General features: G+C 39.5%; 1 protein-coding gene across 2 annotated transcripts; it reads left to right on the plus strand.

The window, feature by feature from the left end:
• Window positions 1-10,789: 10,789 nt before the first annotated feature.
• Window positions 10,790-18,812, plus strand: LOC146455453 (uncharacterized). Of its 2 annotated transcripts, none has more exons than XM_085094287.1 (6): window positions 10,790-11,064; window positions 12,541-12,758; window positions 14,355-14,716; window positions 16,241-16,658; window positions 17,185-17,410; window positions 17,841-18,812. In XM_085094287.1, the coding sequence occupies exons 1-6, from the start codon at window positions 10,860-10,862 to the stop codon at window positions 18,011-18,013; spliced, it is 1,602 nt and encodes a 533-aa protein (XP_084950413.1). In that variant the 5' UTR covers window positions 10,790-10,859; the 3' UTR covers window positions 18,014-18,812. The 2 variants fall into 2 exon arrangements, with proteins under 2 accessions (XP_084950413.1, XP_084950414.1); XM_085094288.1 differs by having other exon boundaries at window positions 14,355-14,692.
• The last annotated feature ends 80 nt before the right edge of the window (window positions 18,813-18,892 follow it).

Raw genomic sequence — 18,892 nt, forward strand, 5'->3', positions numbered from 1 at the left:
GTTATTGTAAGTCTAAGAACCAATGAAGAGTCAGAGATTAACCATGCAAGTTCAAGTATAGTTGAATATGCTGATTATACATTTGCACTGAAGACACATAAACAGTAGGCATAGTAGTAATGTGCAAGCAGTGCATTAGTCTTGTTATTGATCATCACAGATGAGGATTATACGATCAGGCATAAAGATCAGAACATCCTTTGTTCAGTTATTTTAGCCAATCAACATTTGATGCTGACAAAATATATCATATTGAAGGACAAAAGTTCCATGTGTGCAGTGTGGTTGATTGTGCAGTAATATGTTTTCTTAACAGATTGATACATGTGCACAAGCTAATGACTCATTTTTGTGCCTTAACAAGCTACATGTATACAAATAAGGAAGATAGGCAAATTGGTTAATAGTCCTTGTGATAAATAAATAACTTCCAGATTTTAAACTGTACCAATCTAGTGAAGCATTGACAGGCTCTGCCTTGCCATTGCATGGTTGACCAATGTAATATTAATAAATTGGTATGTTATAAATAGATCAAACTAAGGACATGATTGACCATGGTTTTACATAGTATGTATCAAACTAAGGACATGGTTTTTCATGGTTTATAATAAGGTATGAAACTAAGAACATGGTTGACCATGGTTTTTCATGGTAAACGTGTATCAAACTAATAACATGTTTGACCATAGTTTTTCATGGTAATATTTATGTATCAAACTAGGGATATGGTTGACCATGGTTTTTCATGGTATGTTTCTAGGGATGATATTATGTTCTAGTCCTCGGATCGGCACCAGCTTTTTGGGGTTCAGTTGATGTATCAACAGTTATTTAGGACTCAGTGATTTTGACGTTTAACCAAATTATTGTTTATTTCATCACAGTCAGTGTTGACCGAGTACCGTGTGTATTTCAATTTCTTTTTTTGGAAAAACCCTGTCTGTGAATGTTTTTGCTATCATGGTTGACCATGGTCAAACATGGTCAGCCTTGTGCCATTTAACGTCCATGGTTAAACCATGGTTGCACCATCGACAAACCATGGTTGGCATCCATGATCAACCATGGTTGACCATGGTATGTCCATCAGTTGAACACTTATGTCCAGAAATGCAGGCAATGGCGAATTTGGCAAATTGAGGAAATCTTGCCACAGTCATAACGGTGACGACTTTGGCAGGATTTCGCCAAATTCCCAAATAAATGCAAATAAGCTAAACTCGTGGAAGCCTGCCATGGTGGTGGATTTGACGATTTTGATGAATGTGACAAATTTGGCAAAATTTTGTCAAAGTGCCAAATGCATGCAAATAAGCTAAACACATGGAGGCCAGCCATGGCCTGCTTTATTTTCCTATTTTCAATTATATTGATATATACCTTCATATTTTAGTGGCTGCTTTGCAATCATCACTGGATATATGATCGAGAGGAGAAAGATCCTTGTTTTCTTAACCGCCATATTGTCGCTAAAAGAGATGGTTAGATGTAAGTTACTTACAAATATTGGTCTTACGTCAACTTCTATTAGTGAAAGTACCTTAAGGATGTTATGTCAAGTAAAGAGAACCAAACAGGGGCGGCGTGGTGAAGTTGTCAGGGCGCCAAACTTTTAATCGGGCTTTCTTCCGTTCAATTCCCGCGCCGGCCGCTAGCTGAAGTTGTTTTTCGGTAGCCCCGAGTTCAACTCCTCGACCTCCTTTCAGTTCCTATTTTTAACCTGTTATGTTTAGTTTGGAATTTTTTTTTCTTCTGATTTTTTTGGGTCGATCGATTGGCTGAAAACCATCTTGTCGGAGCTAAGTGCACGTCTACTATTTATATAGGCGGGTCATTAAGATCTAAGTTATTTTTAATCGATAAATAGTGTTAGATGTCATGTTAGATGTCAACGGAGATAACAACGTGAAAGAATCGGCAGACATCAGATACAAAGGTGCCAAACGCAAAGTGTCGCAAGAAGTGATAAGTCGAGCTACTGGATAGATAAAAGGTTCACCAAGAAAAGATGCTTGATAAATCCAGTATGATATCGTCTTCAGTTCTCTCTTATGGAAAAACTCAACGCCCTTTCTCATTTAAAGCATATATTAAACTCCATTGATCTTCGTTACGCCTCGAGCTTAATTGCTGTCTTGAAAGAGAACCAGCTCAAGTGTATAAAGTGTTATCATGATGATATGCTTTTTAATGCATCTTATTTTACGACCCTAACATCATGGACTGCCTGAAGGAAAAGGGCTGCCACACTTAACAAAGCACAGAACTGTGTACAATCCTTATTTATTATAAAATTCTGGATACAATTCGAATCCATTCCTCTGACCCTACAGTTTTCGGGACGAATACACCCATACGCTATTCCTTGGGCTTTATCTCTTACTAAGTTTACTGTATTTGTACTTTTCTAAGAGTGCATCTTCATAGACACAAAACAACGTTGAAACAACAAACAACTGAAGAGAAAGAAAAAAAAATGCAGAGAGAAGCAATATGAACCAAAAAAACTACTTTCAGCGACAACAAAAATTCCTCTCTGAACAGGTCTTTCCTTTAAACACGGAGCTTGTTGCTTACTGTTTGGTTTAGTGAGATTTTTAAACACGATCTTCTATGATTCACACATGTATATTACTTAAAAAAAGAAAAACCAATATATAGAGTATCAGTACTCACGGCTAGCCTGTCTTGCGGGCTTTGTGGGCAACTAAAGGGAAAGGTTGCCAAAGCAAGTGCTCAAGCTTCCAATCCAAACACTTGCAACGGGCTGCAAAAACAATGTATATTTGCATGATACTCAACAAAGTTGAATTTAATAAATGCACTTTAACTCTTCTAAAAACTCTTACCACCGATTTCATTGGTACGCGACTCTCGAATAAAAACTTCCCCGAGTATTTGGCGATTCGCTTCCGTCAATCATGCGCTCCTTACATGGTGCTACAGGAATGCCGCTCTTGTTTTCAAAAATATGGCGGCCACTGTGTAGCCTGTTCGGTGGACATGGCTGCTTCTTATTCTTCAATTTTACGTTGGCGAGTGGTGTATTTGCTCGTGCAGGGGTTGAGAATCGATTGATGGAAGCCACACTGACTGTCTTTCCTCTTGCGTTCTCAACTGAGCCATCCCTGCATTTCATCTTCGTACACTCCTGGATATTGTTCATTTACTCTCCTTACTCCTCCGATCAATGTCATCTACTGCATGCTCGTTTATTTAGGGCGATTTATGCGATTCTTTTTTCACCTACCGTCCATTTGTCTTGCTCTTCCCGTCCGGGCTGGGTAATCAACCGTGAAGGTATTTTTTTTTCCGTGTTTTCTATACAAATGTCAACCCCACTTTCAGAAATCTTGCTATAACGATCGTGCCCAACCCCTACACGAGCAAATACACCACTTGCCAGGCCCGTAGGCTGGGGTGGTTCGGGGGGGTCGGACGAACCCCCCCACTGTTAGAAAAGGTCCGCTAAAATTAGCCAGCTTATACAGATTTCAAGGTTTACTTATCTCATCTGTAACTAACTCAAAGTACGTATATTTTCCAATACTTTTTATTTTTTTTTTTATCTCCTTATGAATAACCTATTTTAATGGCATGACCTTACATATATTATGCGTATTCATTGTTTAAATGTAATGATCCTCTCGACGGTCATGCCCGGCCCTGCCTGGATCCGACCTCGACCCACTACAGGATGTGGGGGCCTGTGTTCTCTGCGCGAGAGATGTTGACCTCAAAGCAGCTATTACTAAATACAGTAACGAATTTCCATCATGGAGCTTGCGCGGTGGAAAAGCCGATACCTATCAATGGGACCGAAACTGAGGCCAGCTTCCTCCGCTTCGGCAATTAAGGAATGTGATATATCCTTATATGCGAACATAAGCGTTCTGCTCAAAATTGCATGTACTATTCTAGTAACGAAGTGCAATCACATTGCGCCGCCTTAAAGACTACATGAGAGCATCGATGGGGAAAAGCCGCTTATCAAGCCTCGCGCTTCTCCACATCCATTACGATACCACCGTGGACCTTGACGTGGTAGTAGATACCTATGCACGACTACATCCCAGAAGAATACAACTGGAAAACCTTCTGCAACCGTTCCAGTTCAGTACTGTCATCATTGACAAAAAGAATAAGGAAACGTCGTAATTATTGCTTTTTCAAGCACCAATGACAAGAGAGTTTGGGAACAAAAAAGGGGCGTTATTGCTTGCTTAGACAAACACAAACGTTGTAAGCCGATGGGAACCGAGGTGAAACGATAAAACTACTGCGCCTTACTAGAAGGAGGGTAATAGGAAAAAGATCCTAGTCGACTTGAGGTCACAAAAGGTAATGATTAAGGAGGCTCGCGGCAGTTTTTTTTTTTTGACGTGGGGTGGAAGTTTTGAAATTACAGTCTTTCATAGCGGATCAAATTCGATCTCCTTCACACCACATCATCATTTCAACATATGATTTTCTCATGCGGTTGAAATAAAAAGACAAAGAGCTTAAGTTTTATTTTGCCAGAGATATTGGTAAAAGTTGCGGGAATAAACAAAATCACCCAGTAAAAATTGATTCATTATTTACCTGAAAACGCTCTTACAGATTTTTTTCTAATTTCGCCTACAAGTTGTCTACATTGAGGAGTTTAAATCCCTAAAGTTTCGTCATAAAGTGTCTGACTAGATTTCGAGATAATCGACAATGTTTAAAATGAGAGGCTATGCGCTACCATTTCTATAGTAATAGTTGTTGCCCGGAGGCCGATGAGAAAATTAACTTTGATTATATGTTGAAATGATGATGTAGTATGAAGGAGATCGAAGTTTATCTTGTATGCGAGATGGTTTTTTCGAAACTTCCACCCTCCCCCCCTCCCTTCCCCGTCCAAAAAAACTGCCACAAGACTCCTTAATACAACTAGCAAGAGCGATTTGGTCCGTTTAAATATAAAAAGAATCTACCCGCATCAGAACCAGCCTACGGGCCTGCAACGTAAACTTAAAGAATAAGAAGCAAAAAAAAAGATATGACTATGCAACGATAATGGTTAGCACTCCTCATCTTGTTTTTCATTTCACAACTGAAAAAATTTTATTGTTGTTTTCCTCCAACATTTTAAAGACAAAATGAGGGAAGTGGTCGAAAAACTTTGTAGGCAAGGATCTACACGCCCACAGGTTTGGCCACGCTCCTGAGCCCGGTTGCATGATACTGCCCTAACCATGTCGTGCATACTAAGTGAGTGTTCAAGTAAATTTAAAAAAAGGTCTCAATAGTTTTCTGTAAACATCCCTTAAGTTTTGAACGAGAGGTGTAGAATTCAAAGAAAAAGTGGTGCATTAGACTTTCTAAAAGAAAAAAAAAATCCGATAAATTTGCCCCAAACTTGTACATCCCCGATATACTTTGAAATATTTTCGAATACGCAAATTAAATGCTGATCAGCCACTACGGGTATAACAGCGATGAATATTTGCTGCACATCTTTAAAGCTCAAGTGTTGAAAAACTACATGTGCAGTGGCATCTTCTGCGTTAGGGACTTAGTCACGAAACAGCAAGAAGTGATTATTTTTGGTATTTCTCTGTAAAGTCGACTTATAATCATATTGTTCTAGCTTCAAATGAAAAAATAAAGTATGCAGCATCGGATAAGAAAAACGAAACAGTTTAATGGACGCCGATATAGCAAAATTAATAAACAGATGTCATGAGTAGCGAAAATTCTGGTCACATGATCGCAAAATTTTAGTTTACCGAACGCCTTGTGCGAAATCTCTGGTTTAACTAAGAAAGATCCCCTTAATGAAATTATTTTCAAGGTAAATCTTAACAAAAATGTTTGAGAAGGATATTTTAAACTTTGAAGTAGTCGAGGAAAGCTCGACTTACGTTGAACTCACTAAGTTAGTTCGGTTTAATTAAAGACTTCTGTGAGCCACCTGTGGTAGGGAAAGAGAGGCTATGAAGTTGCATATAATTTGGTCGTAGTTCTGGTTCAGTTGCTTTAGGTTTTAGAACTGATGTTGTTTAAGATAAGGATTTTTATATATCTATACATTTTGATATTGATAGTTTGTCTTTTACGTTTATTAGTATCGACCTGATGAATTTTTAACCCCGTGGAAATAAAGATTGATTATGCTAATGTTTGTTTGCATTAGTAAAGTCACCGATGTTACAAATTTTGAACATTTGCTCACTGGAAAATTGCTCCTCGTATTTCATGCGCTGTTGTTTAATTTGAAAAACATACGATTGCGTAGTTGCGACGTTTCATGTATGAAAATAAACAGACAAACAGATCAGCCTTTCAGTGTTTAAACCCGAACGTGTACAGTTTTTACTGGAAAGTAACACGCAAAGCGATACGAAAGAGTCGTGTGTCTATCGACCGAAACAAGCAGGTGTTTACAAAAAAAAGTCTCCAAAAGTGTTAGGAATACGGAGAACCAGTCAATAGTAGTTCAGTAAAAATTTACAATCTATCCTGTAATTTTTCGTTAGCTGGACTCCCTGAAGAGCTCATTTTTTGAGAAAGTTCATAGATTCGGTGATGATTTTCGTTGCCAGATTTCTCTTCGTTTCAACAATACCACAATCCGTCCTCTAAGGGCGATTTCTTCGCCGTCAACTCGCGGATTTGCACTGTTTAAGCTGTCGTGTATTACTTTTCTTTTGATTGGGCGTTTGTAAACGAATAAATCAATCCAAGAAGCTATTCGACGCCATAAATATTGGCAATCAGAGGTTAGGCGCACAGTACATATGCAATCCAGCAAACCGGATCACAAAGTTAACAGCCCAGCGACCGAGTGAATATCAACCCTACTAAAAACCTTTTAGATTACGTCATCCATGAGGTAAAAAGTGTACAACCAGAGGATGGAGTACTCAAGTATATTTTTGACCGGGAGGTACCAAGGTTTGGACAAAAAACGTCCGACGGCCAAGAATGCAACCCCCTAAAAGTTAGCGGGATGGAATTATTTCCTCAGAACAAACCCGAGCCCTCCTCCCAAAGCTCTAAACCCATCAGGTGTATTCCGCGGCATGGTTATTCTGTACATTATCTACTGCCCTGCACACTTTCTGAAAGCTCAAAAATTTGTCAAAACAAGTACACGGCACAAAGCCAAAATCATTGGGTCGCCATTTTCGCCCATGAGTAATGGGAGTGACGCGATTTTTCATTCATTGCCGTCAACGTTGTGATTTCGGTATAGCTGTGGCTATACGACGCTCTTTTCGCTCGATAAAATAGGCTTGCACAGAGAGACGTCTGCACTTAGTAAACTCGCCCATTTATTTCGGATGGGTTGTTACACGTGCAAAGGGTTCCCAATAGGTTAATTTTCCACCTTGGTGATTTTCCCGCAATTCCCGGCTGTACAAACAGGAACAATGGAGAAGAGTTTCTCTCATATCCATACTATTTCGGCGGCGTTTTTATTTCATGTACATACAACCCTTGTCTCTGTTAAAACGACTTCTGGGAGGCGACAAAACCCTTTTTGGCTGATTTGATGTCATATTCTTAGCTTGTTTAGTATGGATGTGGATGAAAAATCAAGCTGGGCGAGCTCTACTTTAAATTAATCAAGCGCTTTGAACAATGTGGGAAGAAAACTTCCGAAGGAAATAGAGAAACGTTCCAATTTATTTGAAGGACTGTTCCAGTGTCCTGTCAAACCATACCCGGCGCAATGAGAACCGCTTTCTCCATTGCACAAGAGGGTTGCTATTAATATATGGATACATGAAGCAAGACAGTGGAGTCTGTCATATCACTACTGAAATCTGCTTTGTTAAGAAAAACTTTATAAAATGACCGTCCATTGAAGACAAATGGCAAATGAAATACAATTGTTTCCACAAAAATCTAAGATTCTAAAACGTTCCTTTTTTAGTTGCTGAATATTCTAACTTGTTTGACAACAATTTCGTACGACCTACACCGTCAGGAGGTTGTTCTTCAACGCTGAGACACCACGTTTTCTTGCAAGTTAACGAGAGCCAAAGAACATTACAGTTCCTATAATGGGAGCCACGATCATTTTGAGCCAAATACTGTAACTTGGCTCTGTCTTCGCTAAATGGTTTGATTCCGGTGGATTTGCGGCGACGTCAAAAACAAAATAACAACGTGATTTCCAAGTCTCCGCATAAAATATGGTTTCTTTGCGGATGTGACCATGTTTTAAGACGGTTAGATAATGAACGCTCGTGTCCTATGGGATATGATGTTTCAACTCAGTTGCCCGGGGGGGGGGGGGGGTACTCCCAATGAGGGCCTTTACGGGGAGGCTCCGCCGAAAGAGGTACCTTTTTCACGCTTCAGGTATATGAAAGGGTAGGGATTTCACGGGTCGAAGATTATGAAAGGGTAGGGAAATCTGTCATTTAGGGGACCCGGGGGGGGGGTACTCCCAATGAGGGCCTTTACGGGGAGGCTCCGCCGAAAAAGGTACCTTTTTCACGCTTCAGGTATATGAAAGGGTAGGGATTTCACAGGTCGAAGATTATGAAAGGGTAGGGAAATCTGTGATTTAGGTATTTAAAAGGGCCTTTCATTATTTTTTCAATGGAAGGTATATTCCATTTGATAATGGAAGGTATACGAAAGGGATACATTTTCTGCCAAAAATGGTATATAAAAGGGTAAGGGGTCGGACCTCGTGGCGGAGCCTCCCTGTATTAAATACGCCCCCCCCCCCCTCCCCCCGCTCAGTTGCTGGTATAAATAGTTTGCAAAGGCGGTGTGTCAAAATTAACGTGACTAAAGCTTTTGAAAGTATAATGTAGTAAACTCTTACAAACGTGGAATCATGGGATTGCTCCTCCCTTCTCCCTAACTCAACACAAAAGTATTAGTTTTAGAATTGAAGCACAAAAAATGTACGAAACGTATCAAGAGCTATTTAACCATTTAAGTGGCACTTTCCCTAAGAACGGGTCCACTGCGTTTCGGGTCGAAAAAAAGTTTGCACTAAAACTTTGCCCACTAAATCATCTTGGGTCATAAGTAAATGAAATGACTTTAGTTTTCGGAAATACGTTAAAATATATTTTTTACAGGCCACAACAGTCAGAGCGCTCGAGGACCTATTAAACTGAACGAACTGTGAACGGAACTGTGAATCGCGAATAGAAGATAATGAATTGTAGATTGGATCGGAGATTGTCAGATTGTTAGAATGTTGGAATAAATCTTCAGTAAAGGAAAGATACAGTCCTCTTCAGTTTGTGAACCGGCGAGTGCGGAGTCCGTGAAAGATTCTGCGACAGTTTGTGCTAAGCGTCTTTCACTGAAACATGGTTTACAGTAGTCAACACTAAAACAGTCTATTGATTATTGGCTGTCCTTGGAAACGACGCCATCTAACCCCACCTCTAATTGTTTGCCTTCCAATTCAAGATTGCAATTATTCTTTACTGTGATAAGGTCTGTGATAAGGTCTGTTCAGCGGGCAGACAAACGGAAAGGTAATCACAAGATATTAATAACTTTTGCTTTGCTCGGTAAAGGAAGTCTTTCGAAAATGTTAATTAAGCACGGTAATCAAAATATCAGCGAAAAGAGACTACGTGGCTTTATTTTCAATTAAAAAAATATCAATCTTCAAGTGGAGTTAAGTGACTTGAAAATGAAGCCACCCTGTCTTCGAAACGTAGTCTCTTTTGGTTAATTTTTATTTCAAATTGTTTCTCTAAACGGCTGACTTATTAGAATCAAAACATCGGAAGTTCGAAAGTTTTCCACTGTCAAGTTACACGTGGCCACTTATTAACAGCTGTCCACGGTTGCATTCAGTTTTGATTCTCGGATTGGTCTCTGTCATGTCGCTGTGGTGTTACATGTAAGTTTTCCACGCAGTATCCAGGTATTAGTTTCGACTAAATAGACTCTAAATAGGCATGCGCAGCGCAATGTGTTAAAAAAAATGCTTGTCGGGGATGGAATCACAGAACAATATTGACCCTGTGCAGTTAATGCAGCTAAGACGAATGATGGACTTCGCAATGCGATCAAGCTACAAGTCTTTGAAGCAAACAAACATGCTTGAACATTTTAGACCTTTGTAAATACCTGAACTGAACTGTTTTTATTTGTAAATACACACAGGCTGCGTAGATTTCACAATTAAAGTGATGTTTTCTTTGCTGAAACCTTTTGTTTACATTTCTATCTCATTAATATTCATATTTTCGATTATCCGGACTATTTACCGAGGTCCCGACGAGTCCGGATCAGTAATCGAGGTTCGACTGTATCAGCCTTGCTTACTTCAGTTCCTTCCAATTATTCCACGTGCACCAATCTCGTGCCCAGAGTCATCAGTGGTTGGTCGCCAGGAGAGATCCCATCTTTTTTTTTGGACTGGCTGCACCATTAGGGCTTGGCATTGTTTTACCCCAGAAATCTTGCGGTGAAAAAATTCTAGTAACCCAGAGTGTCTCCTGGTGACCAACCTCTCCGATCCGCTGCGATCTTTTGGTCAGGGGTAACGGCGCTGGCCATGGTTACTCTCGGTTACTCAGTCCCTCTTTATATCCCTCTAGTCCCTCTTTTATCTCTTCGTCTACGAATTCCAGGTAATCAGCAACAGCGGAGTCTCTGCACTGCAAATGCAGATCCTATTCGGCTTCCTAAAAAAGCAACAGCATTTTTCACCAAAATTCATGAGGGTGGGGAGGGGATAAATCGTAGCGCTCTTTCCATGGCAACCGAATGACAACAGCCTCAATCACATGCACAAGCAACAAAATTCCAATATGGCGGACGCTAAATAAGTGACTTTTGAAGTGTGGTGTAAATTCTTTATTTGTCTTTTGATATAATTTTTACCCGATTCAATGAATATAAAACTCGCAGGATCCGAGGATTGTGAAGAGAAGGAATTCAAACTGCCCAGAACTCGCAATCTTCTCCCATCGAAGACATACCGCGAGAGTACTAAGAGATGGGGAGAACCTTCAGAATTGAGCAGAAGACGCATAATTATTGTCCCTTCCATAAAATGCCCCGCTAGAGATGTTTCGGCGACAACGGTGAGCCAAGGTAAGAAGGCAGATAATATCGGATAATTGGGAAAAATAAACGAACACCATCGGAAGTCTTGTTTGTATGAGCGTATACAGTCTGAGCAAGTAAAAACAAACCAGAATTTAGTTGGTATAAATTTTAGCGCGCTTTTAAAACAAAGTTTCGTCCAGGTCTTCAATAATGGTTTCTTATTGTTTCAATGTGTGCATGCGGATAAGCTAAACATTATTCACTGTTGACCCGATCGTCAAATGACTTTATTTTATACAGTCAAGAGACATAATTTGTCTGCACGCCGAACTTGCGCAAGCATCCTTAGTTTACCTGATAATTTTTCTCGGTATAAATAAAGTCAAACAGATTACCTCATCATTTAGATGTAACTGCTGTATGCCCAGTATGGTTGCTCTCTCTCTCTCCTCCTAATTTTACAACAGAGGCCTCTTTTGCACTCGAGCAGTCAGCCTCTGTAGAGGACAGAGGGACCCCCCCCCCCCCCCCCTTAAAAGAGGTGGGAAATATCGTCATCTCTCTTTGGTGTATAAATTGTGGATTTTGGTATCCTCCAGGGACTGAATTTTGAAGATATTTGTAATCATCAAGGTATCATTGAAGTTTTCAAATGTAGATTAATTAAAAAATTAAAAAATGCCATCATGCATCTTTGGTATCTAGACCAGGCAATCAGACGTGAGATTTATAAACAACCATTATTTATCAGTTGCGTTGGCAAATACAATCGTGGTGTTCCCCAAGGATTGGATTCAAATTTCCAACCAGCATCCCCACTTGGAAACTGTCTGCTTAGTTTTTTCTTCTTGATGTACAATTACTGACGCCAGTGTTCCAGATAACTTTCAGTCCTTGTCGGGGAAGAATTTTTGAGGGGTCAACAGATCAGGTACTCTCCAAATTCAATTTGTCAGGTCAGGAATCCAGCTTTCTTGAGTTTTTGACATAAGATCCCTGTCTTATCTGGAACACTGTGACACTCAGATAAACTTATTTTTTATAATAAGTGGATAATAATATTCTTCTGGATGGTTGATTTGTCTGATCTGACTGCTCGCATTTATACCCAGACACATTTCATTTCAGACAGACTCTAAAAAATCTGGTTCAGGATCTTTTTATATTAAAGTGCGATGAGCCTTACCGTGGCCTGACCAAACAAACTTTTTTTTACAAGTTAACCATAAAATACAAAACGACATGTTTTCAATAATTCATTGTTGCGTCACTTGCCTGTTGGACTTTGTAAGGAGGCATCCCCATTAATCAAATTCGCATATCCTGACTGGCTAACATGTAAAAAAAGTTAGTTGGTTGCCCACGATAAGGCGCATCGCACTGTAAGGCTTGGCATATCCCCCAATAATTTTCTTACATGTACTAGCTGTTGCTTGCAATGAGAGCCCTGTTGGTCATAATACTTTTTCTTCATCATTCTATAAAATAAATTTTTATGAATCAAAGTCTTATGATTTCTAGACAAGAATGCTCAAGGTGGCTCAGAAACTGACAGCTTTGACTCTCAAGTTGCAAGTTACAAGAGAAGATTACAGGAACGCAAAAGGACCCGAGGAGTTTTAAACAACTGTGGCCTAAAACAGGACTGGCTTGAAAACAAGACTGCTAGAACAGAATTGGAAAACAGAGTGCTGAAAAGAATGATACTGAAAGGACGGCCTGAGATTACCATTAAAGAGGTATTAACTTGAGATGCACTATCAAGATTGGGTCCTAATGTAACAATAACAATAATAATAATAATAATAATAACATTTTTAGAGCTTTGGTGTACAGTCGACTCCCGACAACTCGAACCTTGAAGGGAAATTGAAAAAGGTTTGAGTTATCGGGAGTTCGAGTTATCGAGGGTAAAATAATATAGAAAATGACCTGGAAGGAAAGGAAAATTGGTCCGAGTTAGCGCGAGGTTCGAGTTAGCGAGGGTTCGAGTTAGCGGGAGCCGACTGTATATGATTTTTCTACAAGTAAGTGAACATTAGGATTTAGGGGTTTGATTAGAAGTTTGTGATTAGTTGATACAGTATGTCTTCGCAGGGTTGGCTACGGTTTGCCGCCCAACCATCGTTTGCTTAGGTTCTGGTCATCCAGAAGTCTACACTGCCTTTAATAGTAATAAAATTTTGTTACATGATATCCCACAAATTAACATACTACCTAACTACATAATCAAATGTGCATTTACAATAAAACTATACAACTGCCAATTAATACTAACTAAACTTGTATGGATATAATGATATCATGGGATCTAAAATTTGTGAAATTATAAAGTTGTTAGTCGGGGTGTATACGTATCATGGAAAACCACTGGAAAGTTACATGTATGGAATTTTGTTCCAGGCCTGGAAAGTCATGGATTTTAATTGTGGGCCATGGAAAGTCCCTAAAAATTATGTATTTGAAAAATGTACATGTAACTACAGTCGAAGCTCTCCTTGCGACTACTCTCGTAAGCGACCAGCTCTAGTTACAACCACCATTGTGAAACCCCGTTTGAATAATGTCCCTTAATATCTGTAATCAAAAGCTCTCATAAGCGATTGCTACCATAAGCGACCACGACCTACTTTTGGGAATTACCAACTGGTCTTTACCTTTGTTTTTAAGCTTTCGTAAGCGACCACTCAAAGATTCTGATGCTTATTACGGCATAAGTGTACACTTCGTAATTACATTTACAGTAATATAGCACTGCCTAATAATGTACATAGATAAATATCTCAAATCTAAATTCAAGATAATTTATGGCTGGATCGAGAGTGTTACCCTGAGACCGAGGTAGAAAGCTTAATGCTGAAAGCTTGGGTAAGTGACAAGCCTCTATTGTTTCAGCTTTTGGTCTCTTACGAGATTGCATTCTTGTAAGCGACCAGCTCTAGTTATGACCACTTCTTCCTATTTCCAAGGTGGTTGCTTACAAGAGCATCGACTGTAATAAAAAAAGAATTAAAAGGGAAGAAGATAAACATTAAAAAGGCCTCTTTTAAAGGCTTTAATAACTTGAATGCTATAGACCCTTATCACCTGGCGGCCATATCGTGGGGGAAAAAAACCCTTTGTTTTTGCATGGCAAGCCTCGGCCAGAGGCGAATTCAGTGTAAGGCTTACCGTGCAAAAACAAAGCTTTTTATTCTCCTGAGGCTCAACATGGCCGCCAAGTGATATGGGTCTATTGATAACATACTGCTGTAAAATTGAAAACCACTCTTGACTAGTTTATTGAATTCATAAGAAAAATTAACTCGTCTTTTGTTTTACTTCTTTTAAACAAGACACCCACCCCACCACCTGTGATTGAAGAGGATACCCTTGTAACAGGGGAGGACAGGGGAGTGCCCACTATTCGCCAGCCCTCCCCAGCTGCCTTGGCTGTCATCCAGGACTACTTGGAGCGTAAGAGGCTTCGCCTGCTGGACCTCTTTGCACAAGCAGATAAGGACAAGAACTGGGTAGTTTCACGGCAGGAGTTTAGGAACATCATCCGATCATGGCACATCCCGCTGACGGAGGTTGACTTGGAGGATTTGATAATGGCTCTTGATAGAGATAGCAGTGATGCCCTGGATTACAGAGAGCTGGCTGTAGGAAGACAGTCATACTTAGAACAAAGGTTAGGAGTCAGACTGTTTCTGAGGTCAGTGGCTTAACATATTAGCATTAGTAATAATGTCAAACATGAGGAAGTGTTTCATCTGATTTCTTATCACTGAGAAATGGGTTGAAAAAAGCAGGGCACAGCCGAGTATTTTAAACCAACTTTGATATGTTTGGAAATGGGATGAAACGCTTTCAGAAGAACTAGAGATATGGTTCAAAAATTTGGGAAACTTTATATTAAGTTTTTTAGATTAGTTTTAAGCCTTTTTACCAATTATAATCATAAGCACTGATCGCCAAAAGAGCAATATATTTTGAAGTTAGTACGCAACTTAAGCAGTTGCGAAAAGAAAGCCTGAGGTCATGGGTTTAAATCCCGTTCAAGGCTGAATTTTTTTCAGGCTTTCTTTTTGCAACTGCTTAGTTGTGTACTAACTGCCGGGATCTTTTTTCTATTTTAAGCTCTTTTCAGTGTTTGAAACTATCAATTAAAAAGATATATTTATGTAATAATTTTCAGAAAAAATCAAAGCAAAAGATTACAAAATTTTATGATAATTAAGATACCATTCCAAAACTGCAAAACTTCTTCACGGTAGTGATTTCCTTTGTTTTAACATAAGAATAATACTATCAATACGTTTGAGGAACAGTCATTTACATTGTACTGTATCCAATCATGTCTCTGTACTCATCATGGTAAAACCCGATGGGAAGGACTTTAAGCATATGTGGGGCATTTGACTTTCTGAAGAACTATTAATAATTGTTTGTGGGTTAAATGAGGAGAGTTCGTCCTTTGGGCTTTAAACACTGAGGACCTTAAGGATGGTGCCTACTAATAACGAAGTATTTTTGCGTGGCTTGTGATTATGTGGGAAAAGCAGATCTTAGCAAGGGCTATCGAGCTCCAAAAAGAAAATTGGGGGTAACCGCACATTTTTTTCTTTTTGGATACCAAGAGCACTCCAAAAAATCTGCTTTCTCCACATAGTTTTAAACCAGGCGAAAATATCCCTGTATTAGTAGGCACCACCCGGCCCATAGGAAACCCGAGTATCTCGAGATGCCCAGAACGTATGCACAGTAACAAAAATAGGCACCGCCCTTAACCAGCAAGGATTAGGCAATGCCACTTAAAATGTAACTTTAAATTACTGGTAAATTTGCATTCTCTTTTCTTTAAAACTTGTGATCATTCCACTGATTTCATTTACATACCCTGTAATTATTGTGACCTTGAATTCCTTCAGGAAATGTTGCTCCAATGTTTTATCCACTGCTTTGCACTTCATTTGCAATCAAAACCTATGATAAATTATGGGCAAGGTTTCTGTTTTTATTTCTAATCAAAATGCAAAGCAGTGGATAAACCATTGGAGCAACATTTCCTGAAGGAATCAAGGCCACATGCAAAAGCTACGGTGAATCTGAGCTAAAACACTGAAAAAGGAATCTGAAATGGGAATTTTCACTGAGCTCTTCCATTGCTATAAAAGAGGTCCACAGTCCATTCAAGACGCAGGGACTAATGCTTGTCAACATTCAATATTTTCTTCAGGGTTAACAAGCAAACTGGAGAGTTCCTTCATGGTCCTGATGACACCAAATCAGCAAAAAGACCAGAAACAATTCCAGAAGAACCAGAACCAGCTGTGGATCCTTCTCAGGATAAATGGGCCAGCTCAGGAACACAGAGGTCAGGATCTCCACAGAGACCTACATCCCCTAAAAGACCTCCCTCAACGTCAAAAAGCCCTGCTCAACAGAGACCCTCGACTTCCCCTCAGAGAGCCTTTTCACCCTCTCCAGGCCAGCCTGTGCCTTTTGTTGGACAAAGACCCGATTCTGAGCCCCAGGCACGAGGGTCACGCCCTTATTCCCCCTCTAGTAGTAGTGACTGTAGTATGTCACCAACTCTGTTGGAAATTCCTCCTTTTCAGTTGTCAGAGAAAGTGGAACAGTTGACCCAAGATGAGGTGAGGGGACTTTGTTTCCTTCTAGCCTGCGTAGCTGGAATCCAGTCGTTTCGCTCGAAAAGTCAGTTCGCCCGATCTCACGAAGATTTGACCAATGTTTTTTAGGGGGGGGCCTAATAAAACTTCAATTGAGAAAAAAACTAGAAGACATACAAGTAAATTGCGATGGATAAAACGAGCAGGAATACTGAGTACAAATTGTAAAACCAAACTGAGAGGTCCTTGTATAAGAACCTTGACGCGCCGATTTTTTTCCAAGATCTTGCGGATTTACCTACATGTGAGATCAAAAAGAAAAGTTTTGCTCGTAGCCATGCTGTCGTAATGAGGCTCACAGCAACTCGGAAATGCTCTATTTAATAATTTACAGACTTTAATTTTGAAACGTTTGCTAAATTTGTATCTAAGGACCTCGTTCGTCCAACGATTGTTTTTGTGCAGTTTTGACCAAAATACAGCAAAAGCGCCGTGAAAGTGCAACTTTAAAAAAAATCTGGTATTAACATGACAGCAACCTCTCTTGCAGATAAAAGACAGGCGCTCGAAGAAACAGCAAAAACGGAAAGAGAAAGAGAAAAAGCAAAGGAAGAGGGTACCCCCAGAGAAAGTGACGGTCACACCGTCTACCATGGGGGGTAGGCTGGGGGAGATGGTGGACAGGTATCGCAGGATGACCATGAAGGAATATAAGGACGTGGTAGAGCTGTGTCAGATGCATGGTGTGCAGGTCAGCAAGGCACTGCTTGGACGAGGTGAGTTGTGTTTGTAGTTGATTTAAGGTCGCATCTAAACTGCGAGGAGTTTTTATTTTTCTTCAACATATAGAGTTCTAAAGTGTGACGTCACAAATATTTGAATTTTTGAAATTATGGGATTTGTTAGTGTATTCAGAAAGAGTATAATGAAAAATGCCTACTTGCCAAAAATTTTTATTTTTATTTTAACCAATTAAAATAAACATCTTATTGCAATTTGAGGGCGAGATATTAGCTGTTATGCCCTGATGACTCCATACAAAGCTTTCTTAAATTTTGTCTTGGTTCTTATATTTGGAACTAAGACAAAATTAGAAGGGTTTGTATGGAGTCAACAGGGAATAAGCGGAATTGATATTATCTCAATCGTTCAGCTAATTCAGACAGTTTCATTTGTTAACTACATTTTTGGTGTCTTGTCTTTCAGTTCTGCTTCAACCTGAAGATACACCACTGTCACAGATAAAACTAAGAGCGAGGAAGCCTGGGCTCTTTTCAATATCCACCAGGCATCACAAACCCGCCTCTAAACACCAGTCTTCTGCGGCCGTCACCAGCTTACGACGTTCGAAGTTTAGAGACCCGGGCCCTAGCATGTGACATATGCACATTTGTAAATACAAACATAGTAGTATTGTAGTGTTTAAAAGACTTTATTTTTTGTCACAGAAATTTGTAAAATGTTATATTTATTATACAGATATGCAAATATGAACTCTTGTACTGTAAAAATTAGTCATTTTTGTGTTCTTTAGCCCGAGAAATAAATAACAACAGATATTCTAAACAATTTGAAAAGTAATCTGTCAATAATAATCGTAAAGTACACGTTGGTGTTAAAATGTTTATTAAGAGTTACGTGATTTTACCTTTAGCCATTTTGAACTGTTTGCCAAGTCTTTCGACATCTTGCTGTTAGGTTTCTTTATATTTCCATAGACCTATCGACTGCATGTGCGCATGAGCATGACTATTCGCCAAATAATAGGCCAATTTCCGAGTTGCTTTGAATAAACCTCATTATGAAAGCGAGGCTACGTGCAAAATTTGTTATCATGAAGATTATATTTTATTCATATGCAGACAAAACCAATTCTATATGAAAAGCTTTGCACTTGCTCTCATAACTAGTCTCACAGCAACTTGGAAGTGGACTATTCAAAACGGCGTTCACTGAGGAATGTAACCAGGAAAAGGTGTGTTTGATGAAGAGACAAAGCTAAAACAAAGTGGGAAGGATGCACTAAGAGGATATTTAGGAATGAGCTATATTGCGGTGATTATTTTGATCCTTCTCGTGGTTTTCAGAACTTGTCAGTCAATCCACTGTGCGGGAAAAAAATGGCGTCTGAACATTTTACCACAATACCTTGTGAACCAAATACAGTCAATAGGCACATAGCCATATTTTATGGCAAAATTCACCCCTCTTCTAACAACATTGTGTATGCTAGGTTTGTAGTTGTTAAAGTTTTTCTG

Source organism: Pavona decussata, unplaced genomic scaffold (genome assembly GCF_977016875.1).
Source record: "Pavona decussata unplaced genomic scaffold, jaPavDecu1.1 SCAFFOLD_274, whole genome shotgun sequence".
NCBI classification, from domain to species: Eukaryota; Metazoa; Cnidaria; class Anthozoa; order Scleractinia; family Agariciidae; genus Pavona; species Pavona decussata.

Coding starts and splice junctions, on each gene's coding strand:
- LOC146455453 (XM_085094287.1), top strand. CDS start 10,860: ATGAATATAAAACTCGCAGGATCCGAGGATTGTGAAGAGAAGGAATTC. Junction 16,659..17,184: donor AACAGTTGACCCAAGATGAG/GTGAGGGGACTT, acceptor CCTCTCTTGCAG/ATAAAAGACAGGCGCTCGAA. Junction 17,411..17,840: donor CAAGGCACTGCTTGGACGAG/GTGAGTTGTGTT, acceptor CTTGTCTTTCAG/TTCTGCTTCAACCTGAAGAT.